At 43.6% G+C, this 22,309-nt stretch overlaps 1 protein-coding gene across 8 annotated transcripts in view; it reads right to left on the bottom strand.

The window, feature by feature from the left end:
- Positions 1 to 7,015: 7,015 nt before the first annotated feature.
- The window catches only part of DAAM2 (dishevelled associated activator of morphogenesis 2), a 217,198-nt gene continuing 201,904 nt past the window's right edge, over positions 7,016 to 22,309 (bottom strand). For all 8 annotated transcript variants that reach the window (XM_083732214.1, XM_083732209.1, XM_083732212.1 and 5 more), the window contains 2 exons: positions 15,691 to 15,861; positions 7,016 to 12,621 (listed from right to left, as the gene is read on the bottom strand). In XM_083732214.1, the coding sequence (XP_083588340.1) occupies positions 12,403 to 12,621; positions 15,691 to 15,861 (390 nt within the window). In that variant the 3' untranslated portion in view covers positions 7,016 to 12,402. The remainder of the gene's footprint in view (positions 12,622 to 15,690; positions 15,862 to 22,309) is intronic.

Below are 22,309 nucleotides of genomic sequence, written 5' to 3'. Positions count from 1 at the left end.
GGCGTTCTTCTGTTACTTCCAAGCAACTGGTGTTCAGAAACATGCTGCCTCTGTTACAGAAGGTAACATATAGCCATCATGACTGCTAGCTATTAATATTCTATTCATTGTTGGTGGCGCTCACTACATCTTGTGATGTCAAACTCCATATCTGAGCTATATGCGGTGTGAAGAAGTACTTCCTTTTTGTCTGGCCTGAATCTCCCACCATTCAGCATCATTGGATCCTAGGATTATGAGAAAGGGTGGGAAACTTCTCCCTATGTGCCTTCTTCACACCATGCCTAATTTCATTGTTTCAAAATGTTTTACACCATGTCAACAATAAACCAGAACTATCTTCTTGTCCATTAGGCTTGATGTCTAAAACCAGGCAAAATAAACATGAAAGGGGGATTGATGACGTAAGGGGAGGGTTAATTAACAATAGGTTTTCAAATGGGTGAGCTTGGATAGTTGACTTCAAAGACTTGGGATTTGATAAGATACCAGTAATTAAATTTATGGGATGCATAGAAAAGCACAAGGAAGAACATAACAGGGTTAAGAAGAGATGGTGAGGGCAGAAAATGTAATTCGAAAAGTGCTTATGCCTCAGATTTCTGCACACTTCTCTAAGCAATGTGTTACTAGTTCTAGGGAATAAGAAAAGGGCTGGTAATATTTGTGTTTTGCTAATTGTAGCAAGAGGAATAGAGCAAGACACAAAAGGGGTGAAATGATCTATATACTAATGTTCCAGTATCTATGACTGTTATTCTTGTTTGATTCTGAAGTAGCCTTCTCCTCCTTTTTCAGGGGTTAAGGATGGTTGGATTAAGGGCGTCAAGGTTCCAAGGGCAGCTGCTGACACCATGAGGTAAACAAAATTACAGATTAATTTTAGCATTGTTGATTAATTAACAAGATAGCTGTTGTGTTTTTCTGAGCTCTCTGGTAGTACGGCTGAGTAAAACCAGACTTAGGTAAATGGCCAGATTATTCCTTGAGTATTTTACATGAATGGCACATTTTTATCCTGAAAGTATGTGCTGTTTTTGCTAATGTTTTGGACAGAGTGCCCTGGTTTCCTTTTACAGACCTCCAGGCCAATGTCCTTTTACTTCAGGAAAGCAAACAAGCCCGCTTTCCCTCAAGATTTAAGCTTCAATAATCTGTGGCTCTGCAGCCAAGTCATGGTACTCAACAGAAATATTAGAAGTTGTGACTGTGTGTGGCATTGGTTGTTGGCACAGATCGACTCGGGGAGGGGAAAGGGGAGGGTGTCCGCAGAGTTTCACCGAATGAACATGACTGTGGAGAGGTGATAACTCTTGCTACCCACAAAGTCTCGTGTCTCCTATTCTGGCTGGCAATTTGAGAGACTCCATTCTGCCCAAGTCTACTCCCAGTTGTGGTCAATGGAAAAGGCAGAATGCTGCCAGAGCCTCTGCACTTTTGAGTTCACAGAGAATTCAGGCAAAGCTGTAAGAGTCCTGCTGGCACAGAAGGCAAGTGCCTGGACAAACCTTCCAGTGGTTCAGAAATGTTCTTGACACGCAGCCAAAAGTATCGTACTTGCACAGTAATGGGATACACGAAGAACCACCCCACAGCAATGAGTAAAAGACATGAAGGACTACACAAATACCTTGTGTTGGTGGTGAGAATGTTGGCTTTGGGTTTGGATAAGGGGCACATTTTATTGCCCGTGGAGCTGTAATTGTGTAGCCTCTGAGGTAACCAACCGTTGGTCTTCAGTGGGTGGGTTGTGATGTTACCAATGTGGGGCTACGTGAGAGGACTATTTCAAATAAAATTAGGAGTTGGGTTCTGCTGAGAGAGGAGACGAAGAGCCCTTATTGAATATATTGTCTTCCTGCCATTCCTTACCTGTTGTTCTAGATGCAGTGGTTGAAGCTGGTCTAAGCACTGGGCCAGATAAGTATTGGGCGGGGGTGTGTGACAAGATTCTGCCACCCTTCCACTATGAACGTTTATGCTTTGTTTATGATTTGGCCTATTCCCAATATAGTGGGGAAGAGGAGTGTTGGCAATTGCTTTACTACAGGCTTACAATAACATCCAAAATCTCCCAGGGTGGTCCTGGCAGTGCCTCTAGAGTTCATCCTTCTAGGACAAGGCTAAGGAATCAGTGGCCTTCTGCATGTTTTTTTTTGGGGGGGGGGGACTAGATATGCCATCAGCTCTGACCATTGGCTGTGCAGGAGTAGGGCTGATGCGAGTTGGAGCCCAGCAACAACAGGAGAGCAATTGCTTCTTTGACCCTCGGCTTTTTAAAATTAAAATTCTTAAGACTCCTTTCTCAGAAAGACTTGATGCGACGTACAAAAACACAAGAGATGTTTCAACTGAGCAGCGAAAGTAACAGTGCCATAATTATTGCCAGTGCAAAGCAAATAAAAACATTAATTGCACCTAGCCAATAAGGGTAGTACAGTGGTACCTCAGGTTACATACGTTTCAGGTTACATACGCTTCAGGTTACAGACTCTGCTAACCCAGAAATAGTGCTTCAGGTTAAGAACTTTGCTTCAGGTTGAGAACAGAAATCGTGTTCCAGTGGCACAGCAGCAGCAGGAGGCCCCATTAGCTAAAGTGGTGCTTCAGGTTAAGAACAGTTTCAGGTTAAGTACGGACCTCTGGAATGAATTAAGTACTTAACCCGAGGTACCACTGTACTGGAAAACCAGCTAAAGGGGAAAGGCATAGATTGTAGTGCCTCATTATTGTGTTTCTTTTCCTGGAGCCTCTGGCAAAAGTGGAGCCAGAAAGTAGGAATGGAAGGAGGCGGCAGCATTGTATCGCTGCTGTGTCAGCTGTGTAAAGTGGTTCCACGTGGATCGAACCAGGACCTAACTGGCTGCCGTATTCATTGCCTTGTGGTTCTGGGCAGCGGTTTTACATCAACAAACTGTTATTTATTTACTTTAGAACTTGCATTCCATGGAAGAAGATGCTCCAAGATAGTGAGATGGCTAAAATTAAATGCAGCTGGCAGAAGTGTGGAAGGTAGGGAGGGGGTGGGGAGAGATCCCTTTGGTGAAGAGAACAAGCATTGGCAAAAAAACCACAAAAACTCCCACCATTGCTTCTGGAAAATTTCCCTGCTCCAAATTTGGTAGAATCATCTCTTGCCCTTTGCATAACCCTAGAATTTCAAGGACTCGCCTTGGTACAGTCTGTTGTACTGTAGAAAGCTATCCTTGCAGTACTTTAGGGTGTGATCCTTCTACTTGAGATCAGTTTTTTAAAATCCAAAGTTGCCAGGTATTTAAAACCTGGGACTTGCAGATGCAAAACATATGCTTTGCCACTGAGCCGTGGCCCTTCCCTCCCATCTCCCCTTCTCGATAAACAAAGACCTGATTAGCATCTCTCAGATGATGGCAGATTTATCACTGCTGCAAAATAAAAACAGCATCCTAATGACTGCAAGCTTCCTCTCTCCTCTCTTCCAGATGAAATGTTTTGCCAAATCACTCTCTTGGCCACAGAATAGAATGAAGATCCAAATTCTGTATGACAGAAGCTCAAATCCCGTGCATGGAGTTCATAATGCAAATTTGGGGGATCTGCTTTATTTGCGCAATTGATTCTGGTTGCCGTATTTTAGTGTGGCAGATGAGAAATGCTGTTTAACATCCGTATGAGAGACACTGTGGTGGAGTGGGTAGCGGCAGACTAGGACCCCAAGTTCAAATTCCAGTCAGACCTGAAGCTCCTTGAATGCCTGGCTGAAGGTTGCTATATCCCTGCTTAATTTACCCCACAGGTTTGTTGTGGGGATAATGGGGAGGGGTAGAACTACCTGTTACCCCACGGCTTCCTTGAAGGAAATGATAGCCTAAAATGTCATTTTACAAATGATGGTGAGAGAGATCATTCACCATTTGGGAGATAGGTGCCATCTATATTGTAATGAAGCTCATTCAGGGACTTCACTGAGGAGACATGAGTGGTTGTCTGAAATCTGTGATTGGTTGAATAAATGCTGTCAAACTGAAGCTCAAGGCAGATATAATGGACATGTTGGTACAATACACCTCAGAAGAAGTCAAAGGTTGTTACTTGGGGGCAGTGCTTTTTTTTCTAAAAAAACGTTTAGGGGTAATCTCATTTTCCTACTCATATTGAAATACTGCCCCTCAATGAGGCCAAACCTAGATTCACAAAATGTTTATGGGTATGCGTATCCCTGCATCCCCCCAGAAAAAAGCACTACTTGGGGGCATTCCTGTACCCACCTTGTGGTCTGTTCTCCATCTTACATGCTGTACACACTGAGAAATTCACAGGAGAACAAGGAACCAGTCGCACTGACACATGCAAGCTATACTCACCTTTCCATTGGAGTACTGTAATATATGTGTTTTCAAAAGGTGTTTCGGGAATTTTGCTTGTCTGAAATGCAGCATCGAGGCTCTAGAAGGGCTTGGAATGGAGAATCTGGGCCTCCATAATATTTTCATGTGAAGCTTTAAACAGCAGGGAAACAATATTTATGTGGCTGATAAGTAAGTTGCTTAAAAACAAAAATCAGGCAAAGGGTCTTATAAAGAAATCTTCCAGTCAGAAGAGTGAATTGTCGTTGAGAAGCAAACTTAAGTTTTCTTCAGAACCTCTCATTTGTCTTGAAGGAACATCTGGTTTGATCTGCCTCATTCCTTCCGATGTAGCATAGTCTGTATGATGATGGACTAGTCCAGGAATGAGGAACCTGTAGCTGTCCAGATGTTTCTGGGCTTCACATCCCATCAGCCCCAACCAGCTATGGTCAATGGTTAGGGCTGATGGGAGCTGAAGTCCAATAACAACTGGTGGGCACAGGTTCCCCCAGCCCTTGGCTACTGTGGAAGGAAGAGGGTGTTGTCTGCAGACATCCAAGGCCACCATCTTCCAGAAGCTAAGCAGGGATTGCACTGGATAGGAGACCTCTGGGGTACTTTGGATTCCATGATGGAAGAAAGATGGAATGTGAATGTAATAAACAAATTTGGTTATGAACAGTAGAGGTTTGGATGAGATCACTGACAAATTCCTTTCAGGTCTATCAATCTGTGATTCAGACACTATTATTTTTAGATAATCTCTCCTTCTGGGTTTCTAACAGGGCTGGAATGAATGTTCACCATATGTATGTTTCGTCCGCCTTTTCTCCCATGAGAAAACCCTGGCCCATTTCACTTTTACACTATGAAGCTTGTTTGATTGCCTCCCTTCCCTTTGCACAATTTGGATCTAGGTGTTTCTGGTTTGGGATAAAACCTAGACAGCTCAAATGGTTTCTGTGCCAGAATCAATTCCCCAGCTTCTCCTGCTATACTCCCATTCCTTTTCTCTTGTGGGATGGGGGGAGATTAATAGAGAACAGATAGGAGTTGGCAGCATCCACACCCAGAAAGAAGCTTGTTTATGAATGAGATTAAGATTGCCGGTTTGGAGTTTCTCCTTTTCACCCCATAGCAATGCTGGGACGTGCTTTGTCTGCCTCCCACTACCCAGACTTGGCAGTTGGCAATAAATGATTGGACTTGCCAAGGGGAATGCAGTCAGCTGTGGTTGAAACCCCAGACTGCTCCATTTGGAGAGCAGTACTTGTGGTGAGCTGGTGCTTATTGAGAAGTTTCATTTTTGTTTCTGCTGAAGGAACGAGACCAGGATATGTTGCTCCAGACTCAAGATATGATTGTTAAGGAGCTGGAAAATCCATAAGGATTTAAATGCTGTTCCAGCTTGCTAGGGACATTCTTTGAGTAGCCATTTTGTGAACTTTCTGAGTGGTTTCCGGAGCCAGTTGTGGTATTGTAGAACATGGCAATAGTGAAGAGAGCAGAATGGGTGAGGGCAGAGAGAAATGGTCGGACGTTCATAGGTTGTCTGAAAGAACCTGAGTCCTAAGGCTCCTCCCTCAACTGTCATCAAGCAGCAGCCAGCCATTACATTTTGAACAAATACCTACATACATCCTTTTTTTACTGTCAAGAAAACTCTTTTCTACATTGACAGCTGTTGGCTTTGCCCAGCAGCTTGTTGGTTGGGAAGTGCTTTAGAAGAAAGATGTTCTACTTGCCCGTGGACATGGTCATTAACTGCAGTGGTCTTACTTGCTTTGTGTATAAATGTGGCTGTACAAGACATATGAAGCACAGGAGGTAGGAGGAGGAGAAACTCTTCAATCTTTGGAAAACAGAGCAAGCCTTTTATGATTAGTTGTCATGTAGTTGTGTTGACTCTGGTCCATGGGGTCACGAAGAGTCGGACATGACTAAACAACAAAGTTGTGTTGACATGATTTTCCAGGTGGATTTGTGGTGGGGCTGGTTTGTGTGGTGCTTTGATTTCATTTGGTTTTTATAGCTTTTGGGTGAATTCAGTAATAAATCAGCAAGATTTGCTGATTTATTACTGATCTAACAACAGAATGGACACCATGGGCCTCTGATTTCCCCCTCATTCCTTACGTCCTTCACATGCCCCCAGAATCTGCTCTGCAAGATTGGGAATCCCCCAGAGCAAGTTGGAGAACTTAAAGGAGGAAAGCAAGAGGGTGTTCCACTCTGTGAGTCGAAATCAACATGCATGGCATTCAATTTTGTAAGCTGTATTGTAAAATGTGAAATAGAAATTAATGATGATGGTGATAATACAATTAGTGTTGAAGTTGCGAAACAGCATTCTTCAATGGTTAGTGTCATAGTTTTTCATATGTAATTCTTTTGGTGTGAGGTGTTTAATATTTTATTATGTTTTTACACAAGCCGCCCAGCCAGATGAGATGTGTACAATTATTATTATTATTATTATTATTATTATTATTATTATTTATTATAGCACTATCCTACTTGCTGCATTGATGATGTAGACTTTAGCATAGATAGAGACTGAATCAATCCAACCTTAAGGTGTTGCTGTGAAATGAAGAATAAAATAATGCTTGTTTTAGTGAACATTAATAGAGTTTATTGCTTAAATTTGTTTGGCTCACCGAACAAAATAACTCAGTGGAATAAAATAGGGGCAATATATCTTTAATTTTTTTTTTAGTATTACATTATATTCTTATAAAAAGGTGCAGATAAAAAGGATGCTACAGGTTTTGTACATTTAATTTCATTTATAATCTTAAATTGACCAACAAATGAGGAGACACCAAAGCATTAGAGGAGCAAGATGAAAACATGCAAGCACACGCACACGCACAGGTTTTCTTAGCAGTTCTTGGGCAGGGACACTTGCCAGGTTCATATACAAGATGGTGTAAGGCAGATTAGTTACCTCTTAAAGTGGTAGAATTCCTCTCTTTATAAATGAAAATTCTGAGCTAGAATAGTGGTAGCAACCTAACCTATATTACTGCTTTTGATTAGTCAAGCCAGAATAACATATTTCAGTAGTGGGGAACATGTAGCCCTCCAGATGATGTTGGACTTCCATAAGCCCCAGCCAGCATGGCCCCAGGGGTCAAGGATAATGGTAATTGTAGTCTAACAGCATCTGGATGGTCACAGCTCCCTTGCCCTTGATGTAGCTGGCTGTGTTCATGGAACTAGCCCTTGAGCCAGTGACATTGTTGCATAGAAGATAAGGAAAACAGAAGGTGCACATCTTCATTCTACTGGGGAGGGGGGACCAGATGCAAAGACTTTGCAGATATACCTGGAGGCACCTGCTTCTCTTGTTTAACACTGCTGCCCATTCTACAGCTCAGCTTTGTGATGAAAAAACACACAAGGGCACTGAGAAACTGTGTGTGTGCTGGGCCAGCAATGGCATATATTTTGGACTTGATTTGTGTTATGGTTGCCCAAAAAGGTTGTTTGTTGTTGGGATGGGGAACCTGTGGTCCTCCAGCTGTTATTGGACCACAAGTCCCTTTGTCCCTTACCACTGGCCATGCTGGCTAAGGCTGGAAGGTCACATGTTCCTCATCCTTCTGCAAGACATTAATGTGTGTGTGTGGTGTGTGGTGCAGGGAGGGCTTCCTGAGCATTAAATCTTTCCTTCAATGGAAGCCCGGCCCACTCACCTATCCTGCCTGAGTAGTGCCAACTATGGAACTCTGCTTGCTCCGAATATACTGGTGCAGTCTCAATAGTCATGGCTGCAATGCGGTGTATACACAAAAATAGCAAACTAAAATAAGGCGAAATAAATAGAGGTGTGGCATTTACAGGGTTCCCCTAAAAACATTCCTAAAATTGTATTTTTTTTAATTATTAGAACATTAAAAAAACAGAACTGCATACATCATGTACATAACAGAACTGTACAACTGATCTCCTTTCCCTTCATGGAAACTTATAAGATATAAACCTATTTCAATGGCAGTTGGGCTATAACTTGGGGGGGGGGGGTGGCAGAAAGAAAAAGGTCTGCCCAACGAAGTTGTGGTGGGCATGGAGAACCACAGCTCTTCTGTAGGACAAGTGCTTTGCTCTCCTTTACTTCGTTAAACATAAACATAATACTTCTAAAAGACCTGCAAACATTATCTTCCAAATGAGAAATATCTCATTAAGCCCTTGCCATTTCCCCCCACCCAGATTCTGGGATGAGCAGACTCAAACTTTGGTTTTTATTACCCCTTGCAAAACTTGGAATGCTTTTCCCTGCGAAATGCTCCATTGGCTGGAAGGAGACGAACCTTTGGATCTAACCAACAGAGGAGACTTCTAAACCTGAACTGTTACTGTATTGCCATTGCTGTTAACTGGTGATGCATTTGGATTAGCACGCCCACCTGGGTTAGGAACACATAGCCCAGTCCTAACATCATTGACACACGTTGCAACCAAAGTCCACAGAAGAAGGTATGTTGTTGTAGATTTTCTATTTGTTGTCAACCACAAACAATAGTGATGATGCATAAGTATTAGGAAAAGTTGAAGAGCTAGATTTGAGAATATACAAAGTCCAGCTGCAGTCATTAAAACACTCCAGGATTTTGTGTTTTCAAACATTCTCTTGATCAGACTTTCCCAAACTGGTGCCTCCCCATTGTTTTATATTACAACGCGCAGGAGACCCAGCCAGCACTGGCTGTAGCTGCTGGGAATTATAGTCTAAAGGGAGTTATAGTCTCCAGGTGCTGTTGGACTACAACTCCCATCATCCCTTAGCACTGGTCCTGCAGCCCGACTAAAGAACTTGCATTTTTCAGAGGGAAAAATGCTTTGGATTTCAGCTGATTCAGGTCTAATGCATTTGCTTTATTTTATTCATTTTTAAGTGATTGCTGCATGCCACCTGCTGCTGCTTGTCACCAAGTAAGCTTCCTTGCCACCCAAAATGGAGGGGGTGCCCCTCTGAAATGGGACACTAACAGAGAGAGCCACCAGCAGGCTCCAGCCTGGCCCTCCTCCGATTCATAACCAGAAAGAATGGGGGTTATGGTAATGGCATTAGCATAAGACTAAACCACATTAACAGAAACATAGATCAGATTATTCTCTTTTTTCACATTCAGGAAGAGGGTCACAGATGAATCTAAGCTGGTGAATTGGGATCTATCCTTTGTAATTAATCTCTCTGCAGGCCTTAAGTCTTTAGAAACTAAGCAAGAGGGGAAAGACGGTGCTGAAAGAAAACAAATGTTTATATTCGGGGGGGAATGTTATCTCGGGCTTTTCTGCATACTAAACTCATTTGTCTCCCCCTATGGCACATAAACGGCATTTCCGTGTGCTGCTCTGGTTTGCCAGAAGTGGCTTAGTCATGCTGGCCACATGACCCGGAAACTGTCTGCGGATAAACGGCGGCTCCCTTGGCCTATAGAATGAGATGAGCGCACAACCCCAGAGTCGTCCGCGACTGGACCTAACAGTCAGGGGTAGCTTTACCTTTATGGCACATATTGCTTCAGTCTCACCTTATGTCCACAATACATATTATCACAGTACTACATCTCCACTACAGAGCTCAGCAAGAAGCTTGAGATAGCAATTGCATTTTCTTTTAAAAGTGTCTAGTTCATCATCTTTGGAGGTGGGGAGAATACCCCCCCCCCCAAAAAAAAAGTATGAGTTTGTAAAATTCCCCCACCACACAAGAAAAGTTTTTAGAAAGAACTTTTTTTAAAAAAAAAGTGCTTGGGTCTATATGCAGTGGGTTTGTTTAAAAAAAAAGAGGCCCTTCAAAACAGGGAGGAGGAGTAAAGGAGAGAGCACATTGCAGCCAGCCCTTGTACAGTAAAGTAACCAGCTCTTCACTGTTTGTGTCAAAGCAGAAGTGATGGATTCTGGAATGTCATGAACAGAGAAATTCAGAAATGGGAGGCTTAGACTCCACTACATTAAAATAAGGCAGCTTCTGTCTTCTCTCTCGCTCTCTTTTCTGCATGTTCCTAGATACCTGATTTAGTGTTCCTGATGTTCTGACCAACAACCTCCCTCTAAGATTTTCTAACCTGGTTTGCATAGAATACTGATCAGGCAGTGCTCAAGATGCAGACGCTGTCTGCTCTACAAACTCAAGGTTAAGCTTGAAATTAAATAACACTTTGATACAAACAAAAAGCAGATGATAAGGGGGGGACAATCCTATGCTGCCTGGGAGGGTGGCTGAGGCCCACGGGTTGGCAGAGACAGAGGTCTACTGTGTGGCCACAGAAATTGCATAATGGCACCCCACTGGTAGTGGTGACAAGAGCAGGGCATTATGGGAGAGGTTGCAGTTTGGAATTGGGGAAGGTCAAAAGGCAGGGAGAAAAGCTGCCCCACACTTTCCACCCCGGCTGCAGTGAGCCTGCAGAGTGCCAGATGTGGTGGTTCTGCCACAGCTTCTCCCACTCACAAAGAGGTCATAGGATTGCTCTATAAAGTGACAATTTGAGCCTCTTCGGGATTCCTCAGAGTCCCAAGGACTTCTCACTCACAGATGACACGTTTATTTCCAGAAATGGGCATGACCATCTGTCGCTATGCTTAGCACCCAGATCTTTCTCGCCTCTTTTTCCTATGCTCACTTGAAGGAAGGCGACAGTCTGTTCACCTCTTTATGATAAATAAGGACTCTAACACTATATGCTTCTATTGCCATATAGCCATATAGGTACAATGAAACAGGAAGATATTAGTATGCTCCCTCTCGCTGTTCCGGCTGTGTGTTAGATAGTTTCCACTGTGGAACAACTAATTATTTTTGGATTAATCACATGTGCTCTCTGGAGCTCTTATCAAAATCCACTGGGGTAAGCCACCTTTGAGTCTACCATCACTCCCTTCCAGATGGAAAAGTCCTTGAACACCCCAGCTATCTTACCAATGCAGCGTGTTATTATTATTACTACTACTATTAAAATCGTGCAGCCCTTTCCGGGAGACCTGGGGCTTCCAAGAAGGCCAGCCTGTTAAAGTGTAAGCTCCAGTTCATCCCAGTAGAGTTATGGCTGCCGACACAAAAAAGGATTCCCATTTCCAACCATCAGACAAACTCCATTTGTCTGGGTTTAAAAAAGAAAAAAATTATCCTACCTCTGCCAGTCCCAATAACCATTTTTATTGTGCTAACAAAATGATGTAGATTTACACCTGTGAACATTCTTATTTGCCACCCTTTCCCTACCACATTGCTCAGCAATGACAACTGAACTGGCTCGAAACCCATTGCGGTCGCTCTTCCGAGTGTGGTTCATCCTTCCCTCATTCTTTCTCATGGATGGGCACATCCCTGAAGGCTCAATATCCATGATTCCTGAAAAAAAAAAAACAAGGAGTGTCGCAAACAGTCTGTCTGTCTTCTTCGGCTGAGCGGTCCCATCTACTTCCGCTGACGCAGCATCACTTGCTTTGCTTTATATGATATAGGCCACTAAGTAACATTTCTCCAGATCGAAAAACATCATTCAGGCTTCGACCAATGGCCTTTTGTAAATCCAGGGGAAGAGCAGAGCTGCAGCGCTGTAGAACCACTCCACAACAGATGCGTGAAGGATGGGCAGGAGGGTTCAGCAAACCAAACTGAAAATGTCTTGTTAATTTTCTCAGATAGATGGAGAACTTCTTTTTTTTTAAGTGTACACTTTGGCACAGAGTAAACCATAGTCTCTCCCCACATAACTAATCAGCACAGAAGGCCCAATGGTTTGTGTTCTGCCACTGGGACCAGGCTGAACTTGTGAGGGGAAATGTCAAGAAGCAAACTCGTCTACCAAACAGCAACGTTTTGGTGACAAATCCCTTGGGCTGTAGAGAGGCACTTTTATAACCATTCCAGATTATATGGCTATGGAAGAGAGCAAGATGGGAAGGCCCGTACATCCTGGAAACAGTAAACAAAGCCACCAGATAGACAAGTCTCCCGGGGAAGAATATTGGCCAGCCTCCGCCATCTTGTTTGACTCTTTGTTGCGGCAATAAGTATTTGTTTTGTCCTTTCCTTTCCTTTGTGCTTCCTCCTCCTCTAATAATTGAGCTTTGTCACTGCCCGTTCCCGGCTCGTCTCCAAGCTTTGGTTCCCTGAACGCTTGCGGTTGCGCTTGAGCTTTGATAAGTCCTTGTCAAAGACCTCGCCGGACCTCAAAGCAGACACGAGATCATCAAACTCTCCCCCTCCCTCCTCAGAGACGCTGCCAGCCTTGGCTTTCTTCTGCCGCCGCTCCTTCTCTCTCTGTTCCTTTAGCTGTTGAGGGAGAAACAGACATATATACATGGATTTAAACTTGGCAGGGGATGTATAAAAAAAAATGTACTGCTGAAGTCACTAAAGAGATATTTACACCTTGTATAAAAGATCTATAGACTTAGTTGTTTCTTGAACCACAAACTTGAACCCCAAACCACACCCACCCACCCACCCACGGCTAGGCATTGCCATTAACTTGGACTCTTTCATTCTTGCTTTTAATGATACTGTTTTAGTTAGGAAACCTATATGCTGCCCCTTATCAAATCAGAAGGTGGTTTATAACATAACAAGCAACATAATGTACATGCAAACGTAATATAATAGCCATTACAGATTTTATGGGCATCCTACTGGTTTTTATTTTGTATCTGTTCTTCATGTTCTTATGCTGCAGTTTTCTGTATCAATTTAGGAGATTTTAGGATATTAAGTGGTTTATAAATGCTGTTAAATTGAAAAAACAAACTTCAAAAGTATAAGGTCTGTGGCTTTTTTTGTGGCGGGAGGTGAGTAAGGAAGCACATCATAGAGGTGTATATCATTATTTATGCTAGTAAGAGAAACTGGAGATGGAGAGGTTCTCCTCCCACTCTCTCACAACCCTAGAAACCACGCTCATCCAAAAGCTGGATGTGGGAAGGTGAAGGACAGACAAGAGGAAGTACTTCTTCACACAGAAGCACAGTTAGACAATAGCACTCACTCCTACTAGAAGTACTGATAGACATCAACTTAGCTTTAAGGGGGGGGGGATAGCTGTAGAGGAATTCTGGGAATATAAAGGTATCAATGCCTACTAGTAACGAAGGCTATATATTGGTTTAGGGATTCTACTGCCATGAACCATGTTTACGATTTTGCATAACTGATTTTTAAAACGTAATCTCTACTATTTTGCTTGATTCATCACTCTGGCAGCTTTTACAAAACTGAAGGTGCAGAAATTCTTCAGTAAATAATTTTTTTATATAAAAAAAAATGAAGTGGCAGCCCAGGATATCTTCCCCATGAGTTCAGAAAGCAAGGGGGCATTCCTTTAAGGCCAAATCTAAAATGAAAGTGAGCATGGAACCCCTTTGAAAGAGAATGTTCTGGCTGGAAGCCCCAATCCACTTATGAGTCAGTTTTATAAAAGCCCGTGTGACAACTCGTGAATAAAGGAGCAGTGATTGTGAAAGTCGCTTTGGGGGTCATGTGACTCTTGCTGATGAAAACATAAACAGTGAAGCAGGACCTTTTGCCTCAAATCCAGGCCGTCCCTGTGTGATTAAATGTTTGGGAGGAAGAGACAGAGAGAAATGCATTCCTCCTCCCACCCACACAGGAAGTGGGTGTCAAAATGTGACCCTGACTATACTTGAACTCAGTAGATAACACCCCACTGATTTCACTGGAGTCAGGAATATATCCCAAGTTGTGACCCAGAAACCCCAAAGCTTCTTTTTTCCCTGGCCACACACAGTCCTTCTGTCCCCCACTGTTCCCCTCCTAAATTCCAGTACAGAGGACCTGCCAGTGCCTCTCATTCCTGAATATCAGGGGTCTGCCCTCTCCTCCCATTCCAGTTGTGTGTTGGACAGTCTGCCTTTCAACACTTCTAAAACTGTTCCTTATTGTTGTTTCACCCTTATGGGCTCATTACATTTTAAACCACGCACAGCTGCATACTAATTCACTGGGAAAGAGTTTCTTCAAAATAGACCTACATCCCCACATCACCCCACAGCTCATTTTAAGCTGGAGAAAACAAGGGTGTTTTCACAGGGGACTCGGAAAAGCAGTCCTCATTCTTAGCAAGGCTGGAGTGACCATCACTGCTAGGGTTAAAGTGCTGGCAACATGAAGCAAGGCAGAAGAATGCTGAGGAACTGTTCTCAGGCTTGGGAAAGCCGTAAGGTTAGGAGAGGGAGGTCAGTTCACATGAACCTCCGGGGATCCAAACATTAGCGCTCTAGAGGCAGAATCAGCAAAGGGAATGAATTGGTGCATTACACAGCTGAAGGAATCGGCTCTACCAAACCAAAAGGCAGCTTGCAATAGCTCTTGGAAGACAGCAAGTAAGAAATCAATTGCATGGCAGGTGTCTTCTTGCATAAGGTAACAGACAACAGTCTGCCCCAGCTGTATGCATGGAGATCCATATTTGGACTTCCCATATTTTACATTTTGTCCAGCAGAAATGTGAGGGGAGTGGTTGAGAGCTAGAACCACAGGGCTGGTGTTGTGCCAGATTCTATTTCTGGTGTCAAGGGCTGAAGCACTGGACTCAGGAGAGGTCAAAGGGGATGTCATGCCATTAAATGCAAATAATGGAATGTAGTACCTTTCATCATCTATAATCATCATAATAATTTTGTTATTAATCTATTATTAAAATCTAATTCAATGGAAATCATGAATTGTTCTGTTTGCACTCTCCATGCTTCCTATGGCAAACAGTGGAACCTTCCCTTGGTACTTATCTCTATTTCTCGCTGGAAACAGCTAATACAGTGGTACGTTTAGTTACGAACTTAATTCGTTCCAGAGGTCCGTTCTTAACCTGAAACTGTTCTTAACTAGAGGCGTGCTTTCGCTAATGGGGCCTCTTGCTGCTGCAGCACCGCCAGCACACGATTTCTGTTCTCATCCTGGGGCAAAGTTCTCAACTCAAGGTAACTCTTCCAGGTTGGCAGAGTTTGTAACCTGAAGCATTTGTAACCTGAGGAATTTGTAACTCAAGGTACCACTGTATTTTCATTCTTGTCTGTACGGCACAGTGTGCATTGTCTCTTATTAGCATGTAGACATTGCGGTACTGAAAGGTGGGCAAGAGGGACAGATTCTTACCATACAGAGCATGTGGGACAAGGAAGGTTTGTGGCAAAGAGCATGAATGAGAGGCCAACAGGCAGGCAGGGTATGAGCTCAGATGGGTCAATGGTGCAGGACAGCTGGCCGCCCTGTGTGTGGGAGTGCAGAGAGGGAAGACATGTCCCTCAGCACACGCTGTCCTTAGACTTCCCAAGATGTTTCCCAGAAGAAAGCTCTCTTTTTGCTCCAACACACTCGAGTCCTCCTCACCATGGCTTCCATGCGTGCCCTCCGCTCCTCCTCCTCTTTCTTCTTCCTCATATTCTCCAGATCTTGTTTGGCTTCTGTGAAGGACTGCAGGAAGGTGTCAAAGATGCCAAAAAACTCATCTGGCTGCATCCTACCCTCATGCTCTCCAAAGTGCTTCAGCGCCTTGGCGTACTGTCAGGGAAAGGGAGAAAGATTAACAAAAAACCACAAACAGACACACTGCAATTAGAACGGGAAAGAAAAGGCACAAGTGTGTTATGAAGTGAAATGAGTTTTTTCCCCTTTTTATTGCTAGTGAAAATTCCCATCTATGCCCAGCAGACCAAGGGATAGGGTTGATCATTTTAATGGTCCCTTTGCTTCACCAGTGTGGAGAGCCGGGCTAGCAAAGTCTAGGGCAGGTCACACAATAAGCATGAAGCAGCTAAGGCTTCAGCTCTCCTTCATCATGAGGCCATCTTGAGACACAAAAAAGTGGCTGCCGGCATTTGCCAGGCACCATGCTTCATTGCTTATTTGGTGTAATGAGTGAGCGAGCCAGAACTGGAGGCAACATTTCTCCTAGAACAAGCATATGGGTGCCAGAAGGAGTTTGGCATCAGCTTTGACTTGAATGTAAGAATTTGATACTGAGGCTGTCAGTTGTGAGGCTTGAGCAATGGTTTGTGTGCATTCTCTCACACACACACTCATACGACGACAACAAAGCAGGTCAGGTATGTCAACACCTTAGGTATAAATTCAACTCTGAACCCCAGTGCAGAAATGCTGGTGGCAGCGGTGACAACAGTTAAACAGCACCCAGGTTCTGCCCAACTTCTTTCCTTCCTGATTATCTGCAAAGCCAGAATTAAGAGGCTCTCACAGGAACAACACAGCATTTTGATACAGAGATTTTGTTGGGCAATTACTTTAAGAGACCTCACACCTAATATTAAAGGTTGTTTCCTAGGAGAAATGAAACAGTGGCTAGACCATGTGGTTGATGAGTGGGGGAGAGAGGGTAGTAAATAAGAATGGGCAGTGTGGAGGCATTACTCTCATTCTTTTATAAGGCGAATGCAGAGGCTAAAAAAAGCATTTGGTAGTTGCCAACTGATAATGGCATCTGTCACAAGGCAGGCATGATTTAGATTTGGTGAAATCACAGCAACCACTGAATTTTTTCTCACCAGTCCTTCCCCCCTACATTTGTTTTTGTTTTTGTTAGGTCTGCTAAATATTCCATTTTTTAGTGCACTCCGTGGACCCTGCCATTCTGGTTCTCCTCCACACCCCCATGGATACACAATAGTTTTGTCCTCACAGCAGCTGAAGAAATGAGCAAGCTTATTCATGACACATGACTTTCACCACCTCAATAAGCCTCTTTGTTGGACACAAAATGTACAACCTCCCTTTCCAGTGCATCCTCCTGACAACAGGCCCTTAACCCTGCAACCCCGTGTGCATTACAAACTTAGCTTGCTGTGTACTCCCCAGCTTGCCACAGTTTCTTTCCAGAAACTGTCTACTTACAAGAAATGACACAATAATCTCATCTGAGATCACAAATGGTGATCTCCCTGGGGTGTCAAAACCTTTACCACTGCAGACAGCTTTGCTTAGTTTCTTGTGTCCTGTCAATCGCTCATCCACAAAACACTGACATTATGCTGCAGTGCTGCTGAAGCTGGAGCAATGCCTGTGGGCTTATGCTTCCTTTTATGTAAGGGAGCAATGCAGAGTTTCATATGGCAGAAGCCGTGGTCAAGGATAACACAGGGGGCATTTCTCTTCCGTGAGATGCCATCAAGACTGGGCATGATTGTTCCTGCAAATGGTTAAATGCTCAAAATGCAAAAGGGAACACAGCAAGGCACTCTCTGTGTACCCTGAGAAGAACTGTTTGCCACTCAGCTCCCTTTCCATCTCGAAACTGGCTGAGCCATTATTTTTGGAAGCAAATAAACCCAAACTCTGAACTTGCTTGCTTTCATCTTCACTCCACAGATCCTTCTTCTATTAGGCCAAACTAGATATAGTGACAAATGCAAGGCTGTCATTCAGAAGAACAGCTGTATATTTGCCTTCCCCTACTCTACCAATATGCGGGTGGTGCTGTGGGTTAAACCACAGAGCCTAGGACTTGCTGATCAGAAGGTGGGTGGTTCGAATCCCTGGGACACGGTGAGCTCCCATTGCTCGGTCCCTGCTCCTGCCAACCTAGCAGTTCAAAAGCACGTCAAAGTACAAGTAGATAAATAGGTACCGCTCCAGCCGGAAGGTAAACGGCGTTTCTGTGCGCTGCTCTGGTTCGCCAGAAGCGGCTTGGTCATGCTGGCCACATGACCCCAAAGTTATACACCAGCTTCCTCGGCTTTACTCTACCAATATCTGAGCCATTTCAATATGTTAGGGAATATTTATCCTCCCTTTTTAGGTACAGTGGTACCTCGGGTTAAGTACTTAATTCATTCCGGAGGTCCGTTCTTAACCTGAAACTGTTCTTAACTTGAAGCACCACTTTAACTAATGGGGCCTCCTGCCGCCGCTGCACCGCCGGAGCACGATTTCTGTTCTCATCCTGAAGCAAAGTTCTTAACCTGAGGTAATATTTCTGGGTTAGCGGAGTCTGTAACCTGAAGCGTATGTAACCTGAAGCGTATGTAACCTGAGGTACCACTGTACTGACTCCCATATTTATTTTCATTTGCTAAATTTATATGCAGCGTCTCACAAACACAAAAGAATTTCAAAGCAGTTCCCAATAAAACAATACCACAAGTAAAATCAATCTAAGTAACAACCAAACTATCTGCCACCGAGTGTAGATGTTCTTACTGACCAACAACTTTGTGTGTTCAAGCGCCTCTCTGCTAGGGGCATATTCTTCTCCTTGCGAGCAGACTGCAGTCTGTTTCACAGCCAGATCGCTGATCTACAGCACCATTCTGAGACTAGGGCTTTGATTGCTCAGTCTTGTTCTGCTTTCCTGCACACGTCAGTCAATTCTATTAATATATCTTTCACTAATGCCTATAAGATTTTAAGTGACAGGCTAAAAATAGACTACCCATACTGAATGGCCAAAGTAGGTTGAGGAAAGGTATTTGGTGGGTAGTATTTCTAATATTTTCTTAGGGAAGCCTGAGGTTCATGACTATTATAAATCTGGCCATTCAAACATCATTTAATGAAACCTCAACCTAGGCATCATTTACTTCCACAGTAACTCGCATATTCAGCAGTTTGATTTTGGGAAGAGAACTAAGAAATGAGTGGTTGCTCTAGATAACACAGAAATTGGACCTGGACATCTTAAAAGCATTTTGAAATTTGACCTGTGTCTGACTGTAAGGCTGTACAGTATAGGCAACCCTGGTTGATAAAGACTTACTGGTTTGTATTGGTACAGCCTTGGTTCAGAAAACCTACAGAATTCTGGTCCCCCTTCCTTGTTCATTGGATCCTGTTGATCCCAGCTGCCTGTGAAATGCTTCCCAGATGTGTTTCAACACTTGGCAACAAATTCTCTCTGTACTCATGGCTTTTTGTCCCTATCCTGTAAATGCTCCTTGCTGATACTATGCATACCCACCCGCCCAGTTCCTTGACTCCAGAACCCACCATGAATCAGGAGAAAGCCTGATTCTGCCATTACACCCTCAGTCTATGAGCACAGAAACATGGAACTGCTTTTTTGCTTTGTAATACGCAAAGTAAATGTAGTTTTGCTGTTGCTTCCTGTTTATGGTGTGCCAGGAAAGCAGTAGCTCCCAACACCCACTGGAGAGAGACAGAGGGAGATAATCAGATAATGATGGGGGAATCGCATTATTTGTATTCCTCTTCGGTTGGAAGAGGGGACCAGGGGTCCTTCACCTGCAGGTTGGGGGAAGATCATTGGGAACAAGGATGAGGCAGTGCATTTCTACATCATGATGAGTGAGATGTTGTGCTCCTTCCCATTCAGACCTCTGTGCTCATTAACCTAGATCCATATACAGAAAGGTGTTTAATCCCAATGACTGTCACTGTTCTTCGGCTTAATGGCCAAAGCTTTTAAAGCAAGACCCATTTCAGTGTTGATAAAAATCACATTCATGAGTGTTTTCTTGCTAAAAGGAACAGTATCATGGAATTTCTGAGTCTTCTGGCCTCCGTCCGTACTGGCCAGTTGCAAGAAGTTTCCATGGTGGAGACAGCACTCCTGATTCAACAAACACAGAGAGACCATTGAGAATGGAGCAATTTCAGGCCCTGGGAAGCACATCTGGGTAAATACATACACACACACACACACACACACATAATTTTTATTTTTATTTTTTTAAAAAAAGCAAAAAAGCAGGGGGTGGGGGAAGAAAGTAAGAAAGTAAAGTGAGCATGAGAAATAGCTCCAGTTTTGTTAAGGACAGAATATTCCCTTCCTGGCTCCAAAGGCAGCTCAGAGCTTGATGAGGAGTGAAAGCTGTGAGCTCCTCCAGTAGAAGCTGAAAAGGAACTTGGTTCAAGAATAGTAGCTGCGCACATGATTGTACGGAGTGACAGATTGATGGGGCATGTTATAGCAATTAGAATTAAGCATCTCTCGTTGAGAACATTATGTTGGCAAATGTGCATGCAGCCACTTCCAGACATGATTGGCTTTGCTGTGGGGAGACACTTCAATTAGCTTAGCAGAACCAGGAACCTGATTCTCCTTCCCCAGTATGATTAAATCTGGTTTGGGATGAAAATAAACCCTGGATTCTTAATCCTCGGAACACAAGAAACAAATTGCACCAAGTCATGGAAAGGATACATGACTGGAAGATACTGACATAGCTAACACAAATAGATGGAAAGCTCTCATTTGCTGAGCTGGATTAAGCATTATGCAGGGTAACCTGCAGCTCAGGTTCTCAGGCATTGTAAAGCACATGCCACGGGGCATGATATGGGCATTCCCCGCTGTGTTGAGGGACTATTGTTTTGCAGGATCTGTTTTTCTTCACTAGGCTATGTTATGATTCTCCAAAGCTCACAACTCAAAGGTAGTCTTTGGAAGTCATGCTACACATTATACTGCATAACTACTTAGTTTATTTTAATTGGTTTAATTACTGGTGCACACATGGGATTTGTGCATTTTCTACTGCAAACATAGCACGCAGTAAGGAAAGTCTTACTTCTCCTCTCCCAGCTCCGATCTAAGCAGAAATCACCAATACAGTGGTACCTCGCAAGACGAAAAACGCATAAGACGAAAAACGCGCAAGACGAAAGGGTTTTTCGTTTTTTGAGTTGCTTCGCAAGACGATTTTCCCTATGGGCTTGCTTCGCAAGATGAAAATGTCTTGCGAGTTTGCTTCCTTTTTCTTAAAGCCATTAATACCCAGGGAATCCGTGCTCCGCAAGATGAAACAACTCGCAGAACGAATTAATTTCGTCTTGCGAGGCACCACTGTACAGACTTTCCCCCTTGTTGTCCTAGACTTGGCCCTTGAAATATGACCTAACTTTGCTCTTTGGCCCTCCCCCTGTGAATATGCCACAAGCCAGTGATACTGGTGTTCCTAGAAACAGGACACCTAAAGCCCAAAGCTGGATGGTTTCTGTTCTGATTGGGGCTAGAGAAAGAAAGAAGTAATCCTCCCCTCACTATGCCCCACATTGAACATTATTCATTATTTAAATTTGCATGCCACCCTTCATCTGTATATCTCAGGGCAGTCCACAGCAGCAGCAGCAGCAGTAACAACAAAAACAAAATCCTCAAAATTCCTCACAACATGTCACAGAAATTAAGGTCATTCTACTGATGTAAATATAGAGTGCCCCTGGTTTCTGAAGATTGGAGGAGGGTATATTATTATGGTGGGAAAGGCAGCCCCATATACCTGTGCTCCTGTAATAGAATTAATAAAAACAAAAGAAATGTCTACACACTATGAGAGAAGCACAAACCGTAGTCTGGCCCTTTCTCACAAGAAAGAAGAAGAAGAAGAAGAAGAAGAAGAAGAAGAAGAAGAAGAAGAAGAAGAAGAAGAAGAAGAAGGTGCTGTTAGAATCTCAGTAGGTTGGCAAGTTTAAAAGCAGAGAAGTAAAAAAAGGAAAAATTACTTCCCTGGGTGGCAATCAACGCTAATTACAGTCCTGTTATCTGCAGAGCTCCGAAGCCTGCTTGCTAAGCCGTCGCCATCTTGGAACCTCCCCCGCATTAATTCACAACAAGAACAGAAGCAGCAGCAGCAAAAGCTGTGTCCTCAAGTACTGAAAAGTATTAAATGGCAGGACCCTATCAGGCATGAGGAGCCAAACATCCACACTGTACCAATGAAGATTTCAGCTGTGATTAAAAGAGAGTCTGTTTTACCAGTGATGTGCTAGGAAGAGAAAGGCCTTAGGCCACGGGTTGACCCCAAGGCTCTTAGAATCTGAACATACAAACACAGAAAGCTGTGATATACCAAGTCAAGCAATTAGTCCGTCTAGCTCAGTACTGTCTACACTGGCAGTGGCTCTCAATGGTTTCTGGCAGCAGTCTCTCTCTGTCCTGCCTGGAGGTGCCAGGAATTGAACCTGAGTTCTTCTACATGCAAAACAGATGCTCCACCGCTGAGCTTCTGCCCTATCTAAGGAGATTTCTGTATGA

Source organism: Podarcis gaigeae (assembly GCF_964106915.1).
Source record: "Podarcis gaigeae genome assembly, chromosome: 3".
NCBI classification, from domain to species: domain Eukaryota; kingdom Metazoa; phylum Chordata; class Lepidosauria; order Squamata; family Lacertidae; genus Podarcis; species Podarcis gaigeae.
This window is presented reverse-complemented; position numbering and strand designations above follow the sequence as displayed.